At 33.7% G+C, this 21,906-nt stretch overlaps 1 protein-coding gene across 1 annotated transcript; it reads left to right on the forward strand.

The window, feature by feature from the left end:
• The first annotated feature begins 952 nt into the window (after window positions 1-952).
• Window positions 953-20,884, forward strand: LOC114752551 (UDP-glycosyltransferase 83A1-like). The gene is made up of 3 exons (XM_028941289.1): window positions 953-1,085; window positions 17,337-17,945; window positions 19,784-20,884. The coding sequence occupies exons 1-3, from the start codon at window positions 953-955 to the stop codon at window positions 20,665-20,667; spliced, it is 1,626 nt and encodes a 541-aa protein (XP_028797122.1). The 3' UTR covers window positions 20,668-20,884.
• The last annotated feature ends 1,022 nt before the right edge of the window (window positions 20,885-21,906 follow it).

Genomic DNA, 21,906 nt, shown 5'->3' on the forward strand with positions numbered 1-21,906 from the left:
CACACTATCAAGTAAGTCATCTAATTAATTTTTCACTGATTTAACTTAATCTGTTATTGGTCAATTAAAATGTTTGATTTCTGATCTTGTATGCTTATATTAATAAATAAAAAATATATAAACTTGAAGAGCACGAAATAATTTAGTTTATGAATTCATTCCTCTCAGGGCAAATTCAAAATTGAGATTGTAGCCATGACGACTCCCCATGTTTCGAATTTGGAAGAAGACTCGATCCATGAAGATAGTTTTGACATCAGATTCACCGTTTGTCTTGAACGAGTTGGGGATCCACCTGACACAGAAAATTTCGTGACAACAATTTTCGAACTGTTTCAATCTCCTTTCATTGTACCATGTGGCACGGTACTCCAAAATGTTGTAGAATTTCTTCAAACAAACGTATCTGATGACTATCTCTCTGAAAGTGGCACACAGACATTGGCGTCTGAAATCACATCTTATCATCAAGAAAGAGTTCAACATGAAACTACTAATAATTCTCCTCGCTTGATACCACTAGAAGTGTGTTTCTATGCTGATTATGATTGTGGTCGCCATACGCCTTTATTTTACGTCCTTGAGAATGCCCCTCATCATGAGGATCCTCAAGAATTGGAGGAAGCATATCGTCGAGCCTTCTTAGCTCAGTCATTAGAAGAAACTATGACACCATGGCCCTGTTTGGTACAAGGGAATGGGAGGATTGGCACAGGGATTGGTATTGGTATTGCTCAGTTTGTCATGTTTGGTACATAGACTTCAGCAATCCCAGGATTGCTCAATACCACTTTTTGTGGGATTAGCCAGTGCTGCCAGCCCCCCCGGTATTGAAAAATCAATCCCAGGAATGAACATTTTTGGACCAGATTACCCCTCACCCGCCCCCCCTTCCTCTCATTCTGCCATCACTATGCTTTTGCCTCTACTTTTGAAACTCCCATACACAACTATGTCGGCGTCGCCCTCCCCTTTAATTCTTGCGACGGTGATGATGCTGGAAAGAGGCAAAATTGAGGATGCTACGACGGCGACTTATCTCTATCTCCAGATCTCCGTCTTCCTTCTTGGAACCCTCGGCAATGGTTTGACAAGTCTTCGTCCTTCTTCGTTAAATCTGCCTCTGCTTCAGATCTTGAGTGCATAGCAATGGACTAGACCTAGTAGCAAAAGATGAAGATGTAAATCTGAACCTAAATGATAGAGTTGAAGCAGAGGCAGAGGTTGAAGCGGGTAAAAGATACGAAGATGAAGAAGGAACGGCGAAAGATGCAGAGTTAAATCATCATTGGAAACTCCTTTGTTTTTTTAAATATGATCTCATACAAGTTAATGATCTTGTATCTAGATCTCAAGGATTCGACTGCATCATCAAAAGGTTGCTGATAGATTTGTTATTGGTTTTGCACTGAATCAATCAGGGAATGCGGTGAAGATCAACGGCAAAGGCAAAGCAATTGCAGACTTTCTTTTCTAAAAAATTAATATGAAGGGGTATTGTTGCCTTTTCATAATTAATGACTGGTTATAAAATAAAATTAATGTAAACATTATTACTCCTTACCAAACATAATTTTAAAGCCACAATCCCAATCCCAATCCCACTCCCAATCCCATTTCCAATCCCATTCCCAGTCCACCCAAATTCAAACCTGCCTACCAAACATAACCCATGGGTCCTTGAATCGTGTCTGATTCCAGCATCACAAGAGGCTCTGGCATTGCTCAAGAAAATACAAATGCCTAACAAAGAAATAAAGGTAGAGCTATGTAGTATCTGCTTAGAAAAGTTTGATGATGGTGATGAAGATGTTTCAGCAACACCCTGTGGCCATGTTTATCACACTACTTGTATTGTCAGTTGGCTCCAAACAGGTCATATGTGTCCCTTGTGTCGCTACCAAATGCCTACAGACTAAAAAATTTCATTATTTTGGTGTTTCTTTGTGAAATAGTCTCAATTCTTTCCCATTCATTTGACTTTCTCAACAGTGACATTGTTTAATGTCTTTTTTATATTGAGAAAGAAGCTCAAATTGTGATTGGAAATTTGATTAATTCTATTAATAAATATATACTTGATTGAATGTGATTATAAATATGTTTACGGATGTATTTTCGGCTAGTGCAAAATTAGAATCTGAGTTGACGAAGGTGATTTTGAGGCCCTGTTGGGCTAGTTTGTTAGAGAGGATCATGAGAAAAATCACATGTTCTTGAGCTGGGCTGCTCATAATTCTGGAGATGAATGGTGGATGTTTTGTTCTGGTTTATTTTATAAAATTTTTTTAAATAATAAAACGTAATAAATTTTATATGATACTCCTCCGGTCCTTATTATAAGACCCAATTTGACTTTTTATTTGGTCCTAATTATAAGACCCAATCCATTTTGTCTCTTATATTTATGCATTTTTTTCCAAGATAATCCTTCTAATAATGATAGTTTTAGCCAATATACTTAATTAGTAAGGATATTTTAGGAATGACAACACTTATTTATTATAAATAACCAATTTAACTTACTTCCTTAATCTCCTTAAATAAGTCAATTGGGTCTTATAATTAGGACCGGAGGAGTATCATAAATTTTTGAAAATATATGTATTAGAATTATGTTTTATCGATTAAAAAGGTTTTTTTTCTGAAAAATATAGATATTTAAATAACTCTTATGTTAAAGACAATATTTTAAAACTCGGACTGAAACATCAAGCAAAAAGATTAGTGAGTCCTAGTTTCAATGATGGGATCGATTAAATCGTTCTAGTAAAGCGATAAGTAAATAAAAGATAATATTATACACATATATAATAATATATATAAAAATTAAACTGTTGGACAATTTAAAAAAATAATTAAATAATTAAATAATTCAATTTCATGATTTTAGAAGTGATTCAACCTATCATAATTTAAATAATATATTATATATACTAATTTATTTTTACTTTTAAATCAATTATACACATATATGATCATTAAAATTTTTTTTAAAAAAATGATATAAGTATTGTGAAAAGTAACATAGCTCATAAGGCCTGTTTGGTACAAGGCATGGGAGTGGTTGGTATTGGCACTAGCACCGGAATTGCTTATTTTGCTATGTTTGATAGGAGGATATTCGTAAACTTGGGACTAAATAGGAAACAAAAATAGGAATCATAGACCCATATTTGCAGAAAATCATGAACTTGAAGCAGTCAAATCAAAGGTGGGTCATCTTCGCGGGCTGCCATAACCAGGTCAAGAGAAATCACCATCCTCAACTAAAAGTGGAGTTCCTAGGATTTGTGAAAGTGGAGGGCCAAGGTGGGTGATGCTTTGAAAGATTACATCTATGAAAGAGAAGGGTGAAGGTGGGTGAAACTTACAACATCGCAGATGGTTTTGAAGTTTGGGGTTAAGAGAGAGGAGGGTACTATAGTCTTTCTTAAGTAATAATTGTTTATAAAAGAAAATTAATAAAATCAATCCTTTGAAATATTACTTCACATCAAACATAATTTTAAAGATTCATTCCCACCCCTAATGTCAATCCCAGCCTCAATACCAATCCCATTCCCAATCTATTAAAATTTAAACCTGCCTACCAAACATAACCATAAGTTCTTCCATGAGCCGGTTCTGAAGCAATATATAAATATATACTACCTCTGGTTTTTAATATAAGACCTCGTTTGACTTTTATGTTGGTTCTAAATATAAGATCCCAATCCATTTTGTCTCTCATATTTACTCAATTTTTTCCAAAATAGTCCTTCTAATAATTATAGTTTTAACCAACATACTTGATTAGTAAGGATATTTTAAAAAAAAAAAACCTATTTATTACAAATAACTAACTTAACTTTTTTTCTTAATTTCCTCAAATTAGTCAACTGGCTCTTATAATTAGGAGATTAAGAAAAAAAGTTAAGTTAGTTATAAAAGTTAAGTTAGTTACAATACTTACAAATTGTCTTTTTATAAAAAAAAAATACTTTGAAATTTTCTAGTTCTATTTTTCAATTGAAAAGGTTAGTGGAGATTTTCGAATTTCATTGTAAGTATTGATACATATCCATGGCACATCTCATCACTCATTGTAAGTATTGATTATTAAGATTAATGAGTGATGAGATGTGCCATGGATATGTATCAATACTTACAATGAAATTCGAAAATCTCCACTAACCTTTTCAATTGAAAAATAGAACTAGAAAATTTCAAAGTATTTTTTTTATAAAAAGACAATTTTAATTAAAGATAAAATTATACGTAAAAACTATCGAGTCCTTTCACATGATAGAAGCATTGTGAAATGAGGAACCCAAAGAAGAAAAACCAAACAGGCAGTAGCTACACCAAGACAGCAAAAATCAAAGAAGGGTTGGATCTAAAAGTAGACCCAAACTCCAGGGAGTAGTATTGAGATGGTCCATAAAGCACACTTTTCCCTCAATATCAACCATCCCACCTCTAAACACGAGTGTTCTGAGAGCTCCAACTCCCTTAAAGAGTCAACCTGCGAATGTGATCGTAGACTTGCTTTCGAAAAGTGATGTCACCAAGAGACATCCTGTAGATGTAACGTCTCACGACATCTGCACTTTTTAGGGTGTTGAAATAGATCATAGTACTGCATACCAATAATAACAAGGTGGAGTCCAACACAAGGGGTTCAGAAGTGCCATGAACTTAGATTGAGTTTCTTATTCCTAAACTGACAGCGTAAAGAATGAGACACCGAACAAAAAGGGAAGGGTGTTTGGAAAAGCAAGAAAGAAGAAACAGAGGAACCCATGACAAAAAAAGAGATGGGCGACAAACAATAAAGAAGAAAACTAGCGAAGAGGCAAAGGGAACGAAGGCAAAGACAGTGGAAAGAAGAATAGAGATGATGAGGAAGGCAAGGAAAAGAAAAAAAGAGGTGGTGGAAAGGCAGTGAAAAAGCAGAGGAAAGGTAAGGACAAAAGAGTAGGTGGAAAACAAAACAAGAGAGGAGAAGAAGAAGAACAGATAGATGAGACCAAACAAAAGAGACGCTGGAAAAACTTTGAAAGAAGCGCCAATAGGAGAGACTCCCCGGCAGAGGGCCGAAAGCTGGTGGAAGGAAGAAATTCAAGGTGGTAAAGACAGAGCTAGAGAGGCATAAGGCCAAAGACCAAATGGAAAGTTGGAGGGAAACCCAAAAAAAAAGAAAGAAAGAAAGATAAAATGATAACGAATTAGTCGAAGAAACGTCATAGTAACGCCGGAAAAGCACCAAAATGGTGCTGAAAAAGCATCAACAATGGTCCTTTTAATTTCTTTCATATGCAGATTTATCTAAGGTTTTATTGTCTCTCTTTCATATATAGATTTACCCTCTATTCATCTTTTTGGCTCTCTTTCATTTCAACTCTCAGCAGCTTCCTCAAGGTTTTTGCTAGCCACATAGACTAAACGGCTTTCTCTTTAGTTAATGGTGTAAGGAGGCAAAAATAAAAGAGAAACAAAGAAAGAAAAGAACAATGAAAATTTAAAAAGGAAAAAAACAAAGAAGGGGGAAAAAAGTTGAAAGAGAAAAGACTCTTGCTCTCTGTTTTTTTCCCGATTCCATCATGCTCTCTCTCGAGCAATTTGCTTGACATTAACTACACTTGAGAACTCTCTTATGAGTTTGATTTATGATTGGGTACACACATCAACGGTGATTCAAGCTGAAAAAGACCGTGTTCTGAATTCTCCAGAACCTGTGGACCATTTTTGGGTAAGACAAGGCGAGTTGTATTGGAAAAATCGTTTAGTGTTACCCCATGATGATCACAAACTCATAAAACGAATATTAGAGGAGTTCCATTCATCCGCCATTGGAGGTCATGTAGGATACCTTCGGACTTTTCACCGTGTTGCTTGACTATTTTATTGGCCACAGATGCGACGAGAAATCAGAAACTATGTCAAATGTTGCGTTGTATGTCAGAAAGCCAAAACTAGTCCACTCCACCTTGCTAGTTTACTTAATCCTCCGCCCATTCCAAAACATATTTGGGATGATATTTCAATTGATTTCATTACAAACCTTCCTCCAGTGAAAGGATATGCTAACATATTTGTGGTGGTCGATCGGTTATCAAAGTATAGCCACTTCATTGCTTTGCCAATTAATTTTAACACTAAGCAAGTGGCAGAAGCTTTTTTACAGCATGTGGTCAAACTCCATGACTTACCAAAAACAATAGTTTCTTATCGGGATCGGATTTTCACTAGTAGCTTTTGGAAACACCTTATGAAATTGTAGGGGACTTCATTGTGTATGAGCTCGGCATATCATCCTCAGTCAGACAATCAAACTGAGGTTGTTAATAAATGCCTAGAGATGTATTTGCGGTGTATGGCGCATGAATTTCCATGAAAATGGATCGAGGTCTTACCTTGGACCGAGTTCTGGTACAATACATCATTTCAGACTTCTATTGGCATGGTCCTGTTCACGGTGGTGTATGGCAGAGAACCACCACCACTGTTAAAACATTTTTTGGTTGAAGACACCCCGGTAGATGTTCACCAACAATTAGAATAGAGGGATGAAGTTTTGACGGTCTTGAAACAAAATATACAGAAAGCCCAGCACCGCATGAAACGATTTGCTAATAAGAAGAGTTCAGATGTGGAATTCGGAGTGGGTGATTAGGTTTTGGTGAAGTTACAGCCATACCAACAACATTCCGTTCAACTGCACAAGTATTATAAACTCTCTATGGTTTATTTTGGGCCTTTCCAAGTGATCAGTCAGATTGGCAAGGTCGCCTATAGGTTACAGCTACCTGATCATTCCAGAATTCATCCGGTTTTTTATGTTTCACTGCTCAAGAAATTTTACGGTGATGAGCCTAAAGAATCTTATATGCCCCTGCCATTGTTGACCACGTCGAAAGGACCGATTGCACAACCCGTGTAGATCCTAGACTCTCAAATGATTCAGTCCCGCGATGCCCAAGTACAGTAGTTTATAATTGCATGGGACGCATCTTTTGCACGCACGTGGGAAGAGAAAGACGTACTACAACAGTTGTACCCATCTCTCGACCTTGGGGACACGGTCGTTCTTAATGGGCGGGGTAATGTTACGACTCCACACCAGATGGGCCACGTTGATCTAGGGAGTAGTGCTGCTAAAAGCCCAAACCAGAATATTGGTCTACGTAGAAGCCAACGGATGAAGAAGAGGCCTTGGAAGCTTCGGGAAATAGGAGAGGATGCTCTTATATAATACGACAAAAGCCGTTAAGGGAGGGGTGTGCATGATTTGGTTGTTATTTCCTTCTGGCCAGATTCTCTAGATCTCCCCGCTCCTATTGCATCTCCCTTCTTTCGCCTTATGCATTTTTTTTTGGCCAGACGCCTTATGCATTTTCTACTGTACTGCTCACTGGCGTTCTGATATATTTCCATTTGTGTACTGCATCATTGATGGTTAATATATATATATATATATATATCTATTGGCAGTCTCATTTGTTGCTATTCTAGTATTCGGTTATTATCATTGCAGAGTGAAAGAAGAGTGATAAAGGTTATGGATGAACAATGGTATATGATTTTTAGTACATCATTTGATCTTGCTGCAAACTCTAAAACCTTGTTTTTAAAAAGTGATACATAAAATTAAAGTTTGATCATAACTATGGGATGTTATAACTGATGTTGTGATTTTCGTTTCGAATTAAATGTTATGCTGACAACATAAAATTAAATCTTTGCTTGTAACTATGGGATTTTTGTTTTGAATCAGTATAATCAAGAAAAGCCCAAAAAAAAGCCCAACAATTGACAAGCCAATTAACCGAACCGAATTTATTTCGATTAATTCGGTTTGGTTATTTCAAGATGTTCGATTTCGGCTCGGTGTTGGAATTATACTCTATTAGGCTATTCGATTAATTCGGTTATCATCATTAATCGAACCGAATAACCAAATACTCACTCATAGACAAAAAGATTTCTTTGCCTGGTTTGAAGACTCATGGCTCTCTAATGTGTTGAGGGAAGAGGTCTACGGACAACTGGGATGGCCAATGCGATTGTTCGTTTTGGGAGGCAAGAACACCAACTATTTTCATAGGAAGACAATAACTTACCTCTGGGTTTGCTTAGTTTCGCAATAGTTTTTGTTGTCTCTTTAACTTCCTGATGCATCAAAAAAAGAAAAAAAGAATAACGCAGTTTGAACGGTGAAAGACCGCCGCCCAACTTTCTTTCCAAGAAATACTCCAAAAATGGTTTGTTGGATAAAGGGTCAAAATGATATTACAATAACAATTATCTTGTCCCAAATGATAAAGACCTGCAAGTTTCATGAGAAAATTTAAAAAATAAATGAAGAGAAACTACTCTAAAATTGTAACTCCTAACACGAGATAAAAAGAAAAAATATCCATCTAAACTGGATCAGCAAAAGAAGGAGGTTTGGGTGGAATCCTACTGAAACATTTCTGCACGCAGCTCACAGTTAGTGATTGGAGTTCCTGATTCATAAATACTCCAAAACTTTTAATTCAAAGAAAAGAGTCTCTTAAGCATAGCCCAAAAAAAAAAAATCTAATCTTTGTAATTTTTGCTTCTCCATAAAAATTCTTATAACGATGATCCATTAAATCATATGACTCCATGACAGTGATACTCCAAAAATGTTAGCAGGGCTTGTTCTAGAAGGAATTATATTCACCCTTCTTCAATCCATGATTACGACCCATGCTTACTCCTCTTCAATTGTAGTACAAAAACTCGAACTGAACTGGTCGATTCAACCAGAAATTTGGTAAACCAATTAGTGATCTGGTCTGGTTTAGGTGTTAAAATGATAAAAACTCAAACCGATATCAAACTGGTGTGATATCGGTTTGGATCATTATGTTACTATTAATCCTATTTTTGTTCATTTAGCTCCTAATATCTTAGTAACTATAGATTTAAAGGAATTTTAATGATAATTTTTGTATTAATGATTATTAATTTTACTTATTGAGGAATCTTAAAGATCAAAATTCTCAATGTTGTTATACTTTGTTATTGTTATTGTATTTTTTTGTATTTTGTTATTAGTGATTATTAATGTTGATGTATTTTGTTATTTTTAATTAAATTATATTATTTAATTATGATCAATTTGATCCCAAGTTGACCATTATCTGATCGATTGACCCTTGAACTACTATCTCAACAGGTTTAGTGTTCAGTTCGGCTACGTCTGGTTCTTAATATAAAAGCTAGTTAGGAATTTAATTTGCTTCTAAATGTAAGACCTCAAGTAATTTTGTCTTACATATTTCCTAAAATATCTTTATTGATTATAAAAGATTCTTACCAATGTGTGCTTCCAATACAAATGATTAAAGATAGTAGCTTAGTGAAGTCAATATAAATTTGTCATAAATAACTAACTTAACTAATTTCTTTAATTTTTTTAAAATTAGTTATCTAATTTTTATATTAAGAACTAGATATAGTATATAAGAGCTAGTTGATGGTTGGATTTGCTTCTAACTATAAAATTTCAATCTAATTTGTCTTTCATCTTTTTTCAAAATATTTATATTGATTGTGTCACACCTTACTTTTATGCCTCATTTAATCACAATTAGAGTTATTTGGAACCATTTTCCAAAATTTAAAGATGAGACAATTCAATATTTAAAAATTTGGTCTTGGGTTACTATTCATCCAACACTGAAATTTTGACAAATTTTGAAAATTCATAACTAATTATAGAAAAATCTAAATGAGGTGGTTTCAAGTTCAATTTGAAGCTTGCATTATATTATTTAACGAAAAAAATACTCATTGGTATCATATCATTACAAAACAGAGTTAGGAAATTCGAAAAGTTGTAATATTCATTTGGTCCTTGTTTAATTTTTCAGTATTTTAACCCAACTTTGGAAGGATATAACTCTTAGCACAAAATTTCAAATTTGATGATCTACCACTTGATTTAAAACTAAAAATAAGATCCATAAGTCTGAAAAATCTCAGGTCTAAATTCATCCATTTAATTATTATTTTATGCATCTCAATTTTGTCCAATTTTAGGGCATTTCCATCCCTTTAATCCAAATTTCTTGAAGCTTCTTTCCTCTTTTTCATGCCACACCAAACCAGCCATACCAAAACCATATTCATAAGCATAATTACTACATCATAATCACATGGTCTCAAGGTTTACCATATCCATAATGCATTACAAGATTACACCAAAGTTCATCAATATACAACATAATATTATATAGCCACAAAAGTCATATAGCTTCTTTATTCTAAAACCACTTCCTTGCCCTTATCCTTGCTTGATCCATTTCCTAGTTAGTGCATAATTTACATAGAAAGAGATGAGATTTCATGAAAATCTTAGTAACAACGAACCACAATTGCCATGTTAATCATGCTATACAAAATGTGACATGTTATCATTTTCAATTCATACACAATTATGCCATTCATTATGCCATGAAGAAAAATAATCATATATTCACATTGATATGTGTTTATGCCTTTGACCAAAGCATATCAAACATCATAAAATCAATCATTACCATAATATAATTCTATCAATCAATAAGCAAGTAACATATACACATTGAGCAAACAAGAAAAACAATCAATTATGGATTCAATGCTACCTTTTAACCTTGCTTCAATTCGGTCTCCTCAAGGTTTTAATAGTCTCCCTTGTTTTTCTTCACAAAACCTATCAATTCAAATATAATTACAAGACATATTATCAACTATTCAAGCTTGATTACAAATACTTGATCTTAAACCTACTTAAATCCTCTTTTTCTTTGATTTTTAACATAATTATTCCTCCTTTGATTTCATCAATCTCTTAACTCATTCCTACATGATTTTTCTTGTAGAATCTAAGTATTAATTCAAATTTATCAAAATCACATTCCTTCCCTTTCATTTCATGTTGACAAATAAGGGATATATCTTTTCAAAAAAAATTTTTATTTCAATAATTTTAAACACTTTTTCTTGGTGTTCCCCTATACAAGAACACCTTTTAAACTCATTAGAATTATCAAATCATAGCAAAACAAACTCCTACCCCTAGAACTCCTCTTGGCCGAAATGAAACTTAACTTAGTTTTCTTCCAAAAATCAATCTAAACACCACTTAAACATGATAATTCCAACTCATTTTTAAGGCTTCTATCTTTTTCTAATACATAGACACTTCAATTGAAATATGGCAGCAACTACACCTTCGAAAACAACTTAAATTTCCAACTTAAACAAGCTTTAATCTTAACCATGACAAAGCTTAAACATACCCTGATGAATCCTTGACTAAAACTTGGTGATTCCTCCTTCAAATGCACTCACTAAGATCAGTTTCAAAGCTCAAGAAAACACTTGGACAACACCTCCCCTCTTTTGTTAATTTTTGCCTATTTTAGTGTAATTAGGGGGTATTTATAGGGCAAAAAAATCTGACCCTTTTTCCCCCAGTTAGGCATGATTTTTGTAAAACCCTTAACCTTAAAAACATCATAAATCATCATAAAGTCCACTACTATGGTAGAAAAGGAAAGCTGTTAAAACGAGCTACCATAGTAGGAGGAAAATTTCATATTTTTAGAAATTGACTTTCAAACTCGGGTCAACCCGATAGACGTTGCATGTAACTAAAATAATCCATTCATATCTACTGGGCCTCCGAGCCTCCGGCCCGGGTAACACATACATCAAAGTCAGCCCATCTAAAAAGTTTTCAACTATATAATCCAGAGTTCATCAAACACTAGCAATGGCCTCCAGCCAATCAAAATAAGGAGATACATTCTCTCCAGTTTACAACAAGGCCGGGTAATCAAATATATCAAAAAGCAGTCCTAAATGTGGCAATATATACTAGTCATACATATACAAATGCTAGAGGCCTAAAGCTAACCAAGCTCAAGCCTCTGCGTCTCTTCCCGAAGGCGCACGCCCGGAACCTTCACCTGAAAACATTGTAAACCACGGGGTGAGACAAAGTCCCAGTAACCAACCTTTCCAATACTAGGTACTACTAAATAGGTACTCGTGAGGTGTCAAGTGGGGCAGTTCACAAGTAATATAATAACAAGATAGCCACAATAAATCATGCGAGTGAAATGATGCAATTCCCATTAACCAAATCCCTCACTTTGGGGGATTTTCAGGAGCCGAAGCCGGCCTATTCCTCACTATGGGGGACGTAAGGAGCCATAAAAGGCCTATCCCTCACTCTGGGGGACGTAGGGAGCCAAAAGGCCTATCCCTCACTATGAGGGACGTACTAAGCCAACCATCATGCATTAATGGAGGCCTTACCATGTGGTAATAACTATCAAACTCTCACCAAATCCCAAATCATGCATCATGCTCAAATCATAATCAAAGAGTAATAATCATTTCACAATTAACCTCATTCAGTGGCATATCTTTCACAATTCCAAAAATACATTCATCATAAATCAAAACCCCACAAGACGGTTTTCCCTTTTTATATACAACATATAGTTTGAACACAATTACTATTTGGAGCGCAAAACACAAATCTACTCATAATACCACAGAAGCAAGTACTAAGGATTGGAAAGTGGTTACCTCTCGCCTGAGCAAGGAATAACAAACCGACAATGTGGCCCCGTGCACCACCACGACTCACAACCGGTCTACACAAGCACACAAACACACAACCATCATATATTAGCTTTCAAACTAATAATGTGGCCAAAACAACACTTGGGGACACAAAATTCCTATCTCCCATCAAAACTCTATCCAACTCAAAGGGTATAACTATCAAAACAACACTCCAAAGTCCTCAAAGTCTATTAAAACATCAAGTCTCCTTCCAAGCATCAATTAGAATTCAAACCTCAAGGACCCACTATAGGAATTCAACCTCCAACATCTCATTTGAGCAATTAAGGTTCCAACAACAAATCTAAACCAATTAAACATCCAATTTAACCCTCCTTAACATAACCCAATTCACAAAACTCAAAATCAATCTCTACATTATCATCCTCAATCCCAAATCATCCATTTCCATAAACCCTAGCTCCAAAAACTCAAGATTCTTTAAATCCAAGAAAACTACACCGATTAAATACTTAAACTAACCCAATGCAATCAATTAAACTCAAAACAATCGGTCAAAAACCTCAGTTTCATCACAACTTAGAAAATCCTAGGGTTCCACCAAAAATCCTCTGAAATTCCAATCAAGAAGATAGATTAGAGGCTAAAATCACTTACTTGAGGTAATGGATCCTTAGAAATGTCTCCTCCAAGCCAAAAGTTCGAAACCCTAGCAGAGCTTCTCTCTCCTCCTTCAGATTTTTCTTATTTTCGCACGCTGAACCCTCCCGCGACTATATAGATTCGCGACCTTTCGCCGCGGCGAACTCCATCTTCGCCGCGGTGAACTAATCCCGAGAGGGATTACTCGCCTGAAAACCTGACTTCGCCGCGGCGAACCCCAATTTTCGCCGCAGCGAAAGCTTCCCGAGAGGAAACTCTCGCTCGCCCAGAAAACATTCGTCGCGGCATACCCCTACCTTCGCCGCGGCAAAACCTTCCCGAAAGGGAAGCCTCGCTCACCAAAGTAACTTCGTCGCAGCGTCCCCTAGACTTCGCCGCGGCCAAACCTTCCCGAGAAGACACTCCCCTCTGAAACTCCCGGTGCGCCGCGGCGAAGTAAACTTCACCGCGGGGAACATACCCTGAGAGGGGTACGTTCACCCATTCCTCCAACAAACCTCAAATTCAACCCAAACACCCTGATCAAGATTAAATCACTAATCTATCCTCAAAATCAACCCAAAAGAGGCTATTAAAACCCGATAAAAACTTAGGATGTTACAATTTTTCTGCCACTTAGGAGGCCACTTGGCTGCCATTAAATGCTCTATAATTTTAGATCATGCCATGTGTAAAATTTCAAGAATATTCCTTTGATTTTTATATGAAAATTGAGCTTAAATACATTTTAATTATTGGGCCAGGTTTGCATGAATTTTTGGGCATTTCTTGGCCCAATGTGAGGCCCACTTTTGAATGACCCAAAAATGTGGCCCACCATTTAGAGGTTTATCGGTTACTATTCACTTGTAACTTTTTAAAAAAATTTTAGGCTTCCAAAATCACACTTATTTCCATGAAAAATCCTATTTTAATATAAGAATGAAATCTGAAAATTTATAGAATTTTTTTCCACCTCTAACTATTTATTTTGAATTTTTTTGGATGGGGCTTTATTGGAAAGACTTTTGAAAATAAATTCCTTAAAATTAATTCTTGTACTTTCAGGGCCTGGAATCAATTTTATAAATTCCAAAAAATATTTAGATAATTATTTCATATTTTTTAAGGAATTATTGAGGTTTCTAAATAATTATAATAATAATAATTATTTTTACTTAATTTTCACTATTTTTCCTGAAAAACCTCTGTTTTCAGGAAATTCGATAATAAGCTATTTTCATATTATTTCCAAGTTCGGGACCTTAATTAAGATTCCCAAAACTCTAATTTATCTTTTTACCATTTTCTAGAATTTTTTTTCCAAATTTTTCTATTTTATAGTTCCTAGACTAATAATTTCAAAAATATCGATATGGATCCTATTAGGGTTTAACATCAAAAGTTGTTTCGTTCTTCTATCTACTTTCTATATTGGCCCACAATAAGATTTTTAACTCACACTACTAGGATGAATTTTTCAGGATGTGACAGATTGTAAAGGGTTCACACCAAGGGATAATTTCAATTCCAATGCACATGATTAAAGAAGATAGTTTGGAAAGATCAATGTACATTTGTAACAAATAACCAACTTACTCCTCTTATCCTATTTATAGGACATTTTCAGCATGTTTTACATAATTTAGGGAAAAAAATTAAACTACATCAACTCTCCCTTAAAATAAAACAACTTTTAAACTTTACTATTTAATATATACACATTTAAAAAAATTATATATATTATAACAAATGAAAGACAAAATACTGCACTTAGGCTGTTCACCAAAAAAAAACTACACTTATGCTAAAAATTTAATGAAATAACTTATAACTAAAACTAAGAAAAACTTCCTCTCTCTAACTTATAAATAGGATAAGAGGAGTAACTAATTTTTTTAATAGCCTCAAATTAGTTATCTAGTTCTTATACTAAAAACTAAATATATTATTTCTCTTATTTTTATTTATAAGGCTGAGAGATTTTTTTTTTGGTCATATTTATAAGTGACTATTAAATTTTTGTCCTTTCATTTATTATGTACATTGTTCATTTTTTTCAGAAAGATTATAAAGTTAAAAAGTTGTTTAAATAGGAATTAATAAAGTTTAAGATTTTTTTTTTGGATCCATAAATATATTGAAAACCACTTATAAATAGGTCTATACATTAGTTTATATTCTTTACAAAAATTAATGAAATATTCATTATTTATTTTTCAAAATGCTTGTAAATGGCTTTATATCGATTAGAGATAATGCTAACAAATAAAAAAAATTAACATTTAAATAATTTTTACTATTTTTTAGTTCTAGAAACAGTCTTAGGCCGAAAAATTTTTTTAGAAACAGATTATTTCAAATCTCTTAAATAAAGTTTTTCACGGTGAAGACCGTATGTGGAAGAGTTCAAATAAAATGAGAATAGATAATCGGCACCGCCTGTCCAAGCATGGCCGATAAGTCCAACTGGTTGGGTGGCGAACTGAAAAATAATATTATTAATTAATTTTTTTTTTGCCAACATATTACTACAACTCCATTCACTTTAAAATATGAGTATTAAATAATCAAATTATACAACTCAAAAAATTGATTAAAATTAGTTAAAAATGATAAATATGTGAAAAAAAATTTTAACTTATTTTTTTAAAATATCCTTGTCCATGGAGTGGGTAAGTAGGAGAGAGAATAAGTTAAAAAAAAAAAAAGCGAGAGAATAGTAGAAAAAGAGATAAGAGAGATATATAATTAATTAGAGATAAAAATTAAAAAAAAATACATCAAATGATTAGATAAATTCAAATTACTCATATAACTTATAGAAAAACTCAAAAGCTTGATACTTATATTTTAATCGAGAGGGAGTAAACCAAATTGGTCTTGGAAACGTAAGATGCATGCACTTTCCCAGAGTCATATTTCTATTATAAATGTGAGTATCTTGATCAGTAAGACCATACGAGTCAACAGTTTCAACGGGAAAAAAAAAATCCTTGATCCACACGTCGCTGCTATTGCTTAATATAAAAACTAAATAATTAATTTATAAGTATCAAAAACTAATTAAGCTAGTTATTTAATTTGTAATAAATATATACTAACTTTTTTTAAATTATTTTGTTTAATCATGTGTATTGAAATTTCTCATTGATAGAAATTCTCTTTCTTAATATCGTAATATGCACCATTAGACATTAGTATGAATCTTTTGGAAAAAAATAATATAAATTTAACAGACAAAGTGAGGTCCCACATTTAAAATAAAAGGATCAATAATATAAATCAAACCCTAACTAGCTCTTTTTTTTTTTTAAAAAAAAAGGATCAATTATGCATTAAAACCAAAGTATGCAGAGTCAGAAATAAACATGCACAAACATGAAACCCAGCGAGAAAGGACCATAATTCTAAACAGTAGACGCCCGTGAAAGGCAACAACAGTGATAACCCGACAACCATGACTGAATCAAAAGTATAACGATGACCCACCAGATAGAGGCTAAAGAATCATAGAGCCTCACAATCTAGCTTTTATATTATGGAGGGGAGGTAATATTATTTCACAATAAAAAACAAAAAATGAGGCCCAACATCAAGATTGCGATTTTTGTTAAAAATTTTAAAATTTATCATTCACATAGTACAAACTTACCAGTCAAACTATCATTTACCAGTCAAGCTATGAGTACAAATTTACCAATCAATGATATATGCTCTTTTCTGGTCTTTTTTACAAGAAAATTTTTTTAAGAGTTCTTCTAGTCTTATTTATAAGAAACAACAACCTTTCATCTTGAGTATTTATATATTTTTATACTATTAATGAAATCAACTATTTTTTTAATTCTAAATATAAAACTCATTTTGTAGTATGAAAAATCATCAACCAATTATTAAATAAGGATATTTCTAAAATAAAATCAAGGTTTTAATATATTTATTAGGTTAATTAGCTTCATCTATATTTTTTAATCTTAATAATTAGTTTATAAAAAAGTGGCAGAGCAAGCATTTATTAAATGTGACAAAGTACACTTTTTTTAAAAAAGTTATATTTTTCTGACTTTTTAATGGTTTCAATACTGAATCAGGACTTTCCGTTTTCCTCACTAGCACGGCATCCCACCCGCCAAGCCGCTCCTGCCTATATAAAATAAACCAGGACAGAGCATCTAGCCATCTGCCATTTATCTCCAGAATTATGAGCAGCCACCACAGCCACGTTCTGGTTTTACCATTTCCTGCTCAAGGACATGTGAATTGCCTCATGATCCTCTCTAATAAACTAGCCCAACATGGCCTCAGAATCACCTTCGTGAACTCAGATTTCAACCACAGGCGAGTGGTGAAGGCAATGAACGAGGAGGAGGAAGCAGAGAAGAAGAAGAAGAAATTGCCTGTGGAATTAGTGTCGATCTCAGATGGTATGGGTCCTGAAGATGACAGAAACGACATGGCTAAACTAAGTCTGGCAATTTTGAGAACAATGCCCTTAGAGCTTGAGAAGCTCATTGAAGGCATTAATGGCAGAGGAGATAGAATTAAGTGTGTCTTGGCAGATGTAAATATGGCATGGGCCTTGGAAGTTTCTCATAAGCTGGGTATCAAAGCTGCTGTCATTTGCCCCACATCTGCTGCTGTTTTCGCCTTGGAACTTCACATGCCCAAGCTGATTCAGGATGGAGTGATGGATTCTAATGGTAACATAATTCTTGCCCTTTCTTTTTCCTTTTCCTCTTTTGGCTTTCAGTACACTAAGAACTTATTTGAAATGATTTATAAGCAAATTTTCAATTGTAATTTATGGAGTATGAGGTCAGTACGTGAAGAGAGTTTTATTTCAATTTACAAAAAAAATACTTATAAGCACTTCAACATAAGCAGATACAAATAAACCTAGTCATGAGTATGCAGGTATGGATTCCTTTACTCACTAATCTCTTAGTTTCTAAGTATAAAAGTTAGACAAGGATTTTGTTTTGGCATCAAATTCAATTTGTATTTTTTTCCCCAAGTATTATTATCATACAAAAAGGATTTTGGTCAAAAGTAGTTGCAATACGTATAATTGAGAGAGTATTCTGAAAAAACTAATACATATTTATTATAAATAACTAATTGAACTAATTTTTTAAAAATATTTACAAATTAATCATCTTGTTTTTATATTAAAACTAGAGGCAGCATGTTAGGATGACTTCGGAATTTGGGTATGTTTGTTTGCGTGTAGGAAAAGCACAATCTTAGCTAGTTTCATGTGAATTCTTCAATTTATAAAATCAAATTTATAGGAAAATGAAAAATTGTAGAACAATGGTACAAATATGCATACATAATCATGGGCTGAGAGATCAACATGGGTCTAGTAGTGGAAAAGACTAATTCCTCACAACATAATGAGTTAAGATTCGACTACTTGCTAAGAGAATTACCAATATTTAATACCTAATAATATCTTAAATAAGATTACCTCCAATAGAAAAAGAACACTTGTACATTAAAAAATAAAAAAGTCATGGGCCAAGGCAAGAAAAGAATATGAAGGGTTGGGGGAAAAAAAATTTGTTGGGGTTGACATGTGACAATATGGGGAAAATGGAAATCTTTTGGCATTTTCAAAGTCAATTAAACAAGAATTTATTGTTTTTCAGAAAGCATCCCTTTTTGGTAAAAAGAAACCGTCTTTCTATTTTGTTTCAAAACAATGTAATTTTGACTTTTCTTTAGAATACATGTTGATTTTCACTATCCCATTGTTTCTATTTAATCCATTGTTAACTATTTATTTTACAAAGAGAAAACATATAAAGTGATAATTAAAATATTAATGATAAAATTTAATTTCTTACCGTCTAAAATGGCTATATATTAATTATTATCATATATAAACATATTCTTAAATATCAGAACAATTAAGTATAATAAATCCACAAAACTTATTGATAAATTTTATTCTTGTTTAACTTTATATAATAATTATCTCCATAGGTAGGCTCCATATACCTTTTTTTTTTTTGACCGGAAAGGCTCCATATACCTTTTCATACCTATGCCTTGACATATTGTATAGAAAAATGGGACAAATCATTATGAGTAATGAGAAAAAAATATAATTATCCTAAAGTTTCAACTATAAGCGAACAATATAAAATTTATTGTCATTTCTTATATTAGAATTTGCCATTCACTAGATGCGAGATTTTTTTCTGTAATTACATTTCTTATTTGAAACCATATCGTGATTTCTTTTGTTTTGCACGATTGCCAATTATAAAAAGGGAATTTGAGATATCCCCAGAAATTCCATAAATCTTTTCATACCTATGCTTCGACATATGCTATAAAAAATTGGGAAAAATCACTATGAGTCCTAAGAAAATAATATAATTATCCATAAGTTTCAACTATAAGTGAACAATATGAAACTTATAGTCATTTCTTATATTAAAATTTGTCATTCACTAGTTACGAGATTTTTTTTTTTTCTGTAATTACATTTCTTCTTTAAAACCATATCATGATTTCTCTTGTTTTGCAGGATTGCCAATTGTAAAAGGGGAATTTGAGATATCACCAAAAGTTCCAAAGATGAACACATCTGATATTGCGTGGTGTTGTATTGGAGACTCAGACTCTCAAAAGACAGTATATGATTACATTGCAAAAATGATAAGAACTTTACACTTGACAGATTGGTGGCTTTGCAATACAACTTTTGAACTTGAGCCTGGAGCCTTATCCTTGTACCCTAAGATCCTACCCATTGGACCATTAATGGAGAGCAATGAGAACCTAAGTACTGGGTCACTTGGGCAATTTTGGGAAGAGGATCTTTCTTGCTTGAGATGGCTAGACCAGCAACCGCCATGTTCAGTCATTTACATAGCTTTTGGTAGTTTCACTGTGTTTGATCCAACCCAATTCCAAGAGCTAGCTTTAGGACTTGAGCTTACCCAAAGGCCTTTTCTTTGGGTTGTTCGGGAAGATACACATGGGGGAGGCGCAAAAATGGCATATCCAGACGAGTTTGAAGGCAAAAAGGGAAAAATTGTTAAATGGGTACCTCAAAATAAGGTTTTGAGCCATCGTGCCATAGCTTGTTTTGTTAGCCATTGTGGTTGGAATTCCACTATGGAAGGTTTGAGCAACGGAGTGCCTTTCCTGTGTTGGCCATATTTTGCAGACCAATATTTTGACAAGAATTGTATTTGTAATGAGTGGAAGGTGGGACTGGGGTTCGATTCAGATGAAAAGGGAATAATCTCAAGCCAAGAAATCAAGAAAAAAGTGGACATGTTGCTTGGTGATGAGAGCATGAGGGCAAGGTCCCTGAAGCTAAAGGATATTATGATGAATAATATAAAGGAAGGGGGTACTTCAATGGAGAACTTCAGGAAATTCTTCGAATGGGTTAAACGGTAAGATGCTCAAGTTGGAAAATTCATTATTTGATGAAGAAAAGTGTACGTAAGTTGAGTCTTGGGTTAGGCATAGAAAACATTTATAGATTGCCTACCAACAAATTTCTTATTTTAGCAAGGAAATTTGAACTCACAATCTTATAAGTTATAAGCTGATTTATTACCAAATAAACCAACTCCTGTTGGTTGCATTGGAAAGTTGTATAAATTAGTAATTATGTATTATCGGTTTGCAAAACAAAAATTATGGATTATCATTAATTAATTATGTGAACAAATATTTATTTAAGGCAATTAGTTTTTTTTCTAATAAACAACCTATTAGCCCTTGGTTTATAACTTACTTGCATTATTACATAAAAAGGCTATACTAATCTGTTATTTTTAGTCTCATTCGACAGTTTTTAGTGTTCAAGTATGTTGCGGTTAAATTCTGAGTCCATACTTAACCATTTTTAACTGTCACAAAACATTACAAGGTTGAAGGGAAACTAATTAAATTCTGTGTTATGTTACTTATACAGGTCGCTGTTTCAGAACTCCATTAATTTTTTTATGAGATGGGAAACAAAAATCTTATTTTCTGAGACGCGTCAAGCCTTCATCACTTTCAATTGAAATCATATTCACAGATTATTTAGCTTATCTTTGAACAACGCAATGTCAATAAGGCGATATTTGTTCATGCGCGATGGAAACAAGCACAAGGAAAAAGATCCTCTGTTTTCGGTCCCCAAAACAGAGGCAATGGAAATAATATTGCAGTAGCATATGAATACATAATTGTTCGACTATTGTTCTTCGTATGAACCTCAATATAAGAGAGCTAATATATAAATATTAGAAAAATTAGTTAAAACACCAAAATTATCACACTTCTCAGCACAACTAGCTCTAGTTGATGCACATTACCAAATATTATTTACTAGCGAGGAAGGAAAAATATAAGGTTTAAGTAATAAATATGTAAATAAATAATAAGATGGGGATGGATATTATTTTGGATTAGCTGTGATTGAAAAAAGGTCTCATCAGAAGAAATCCTTGATTTTGGGGTCAAGCACAAGGGAAGCAAGAATGGAATAGGCCTTCTGTGTTGGATGGTAGCTGTCCCAGAAAATGTAGGTTGGGTCATTTGAACATAACTCTATAGTGCAAGGGTTGCACGTAATGCTGACCTCCGTATGTCCACTGCCACAGCGTCCTTTCTATGTTACTTCAAATCCTAACATAAATAAAA

The sequence above is a fragment of the Neltuma alba genome, unplaced genomic scaffold (assembly GCF_004799145.2).
Source record: "Neltuma alba isolate B1F8T4 unplaced genomic scaffold, ASM479914v2 tig00007437_pilon, whole genome shotgun sequence".
Classification (NCBI taxonomy): Eukaryota; Viridiplantae; Streptophyta; class Magnoliopsida; order Fabales; family Fabaceae; genus Neltuma; species Neltuma alba.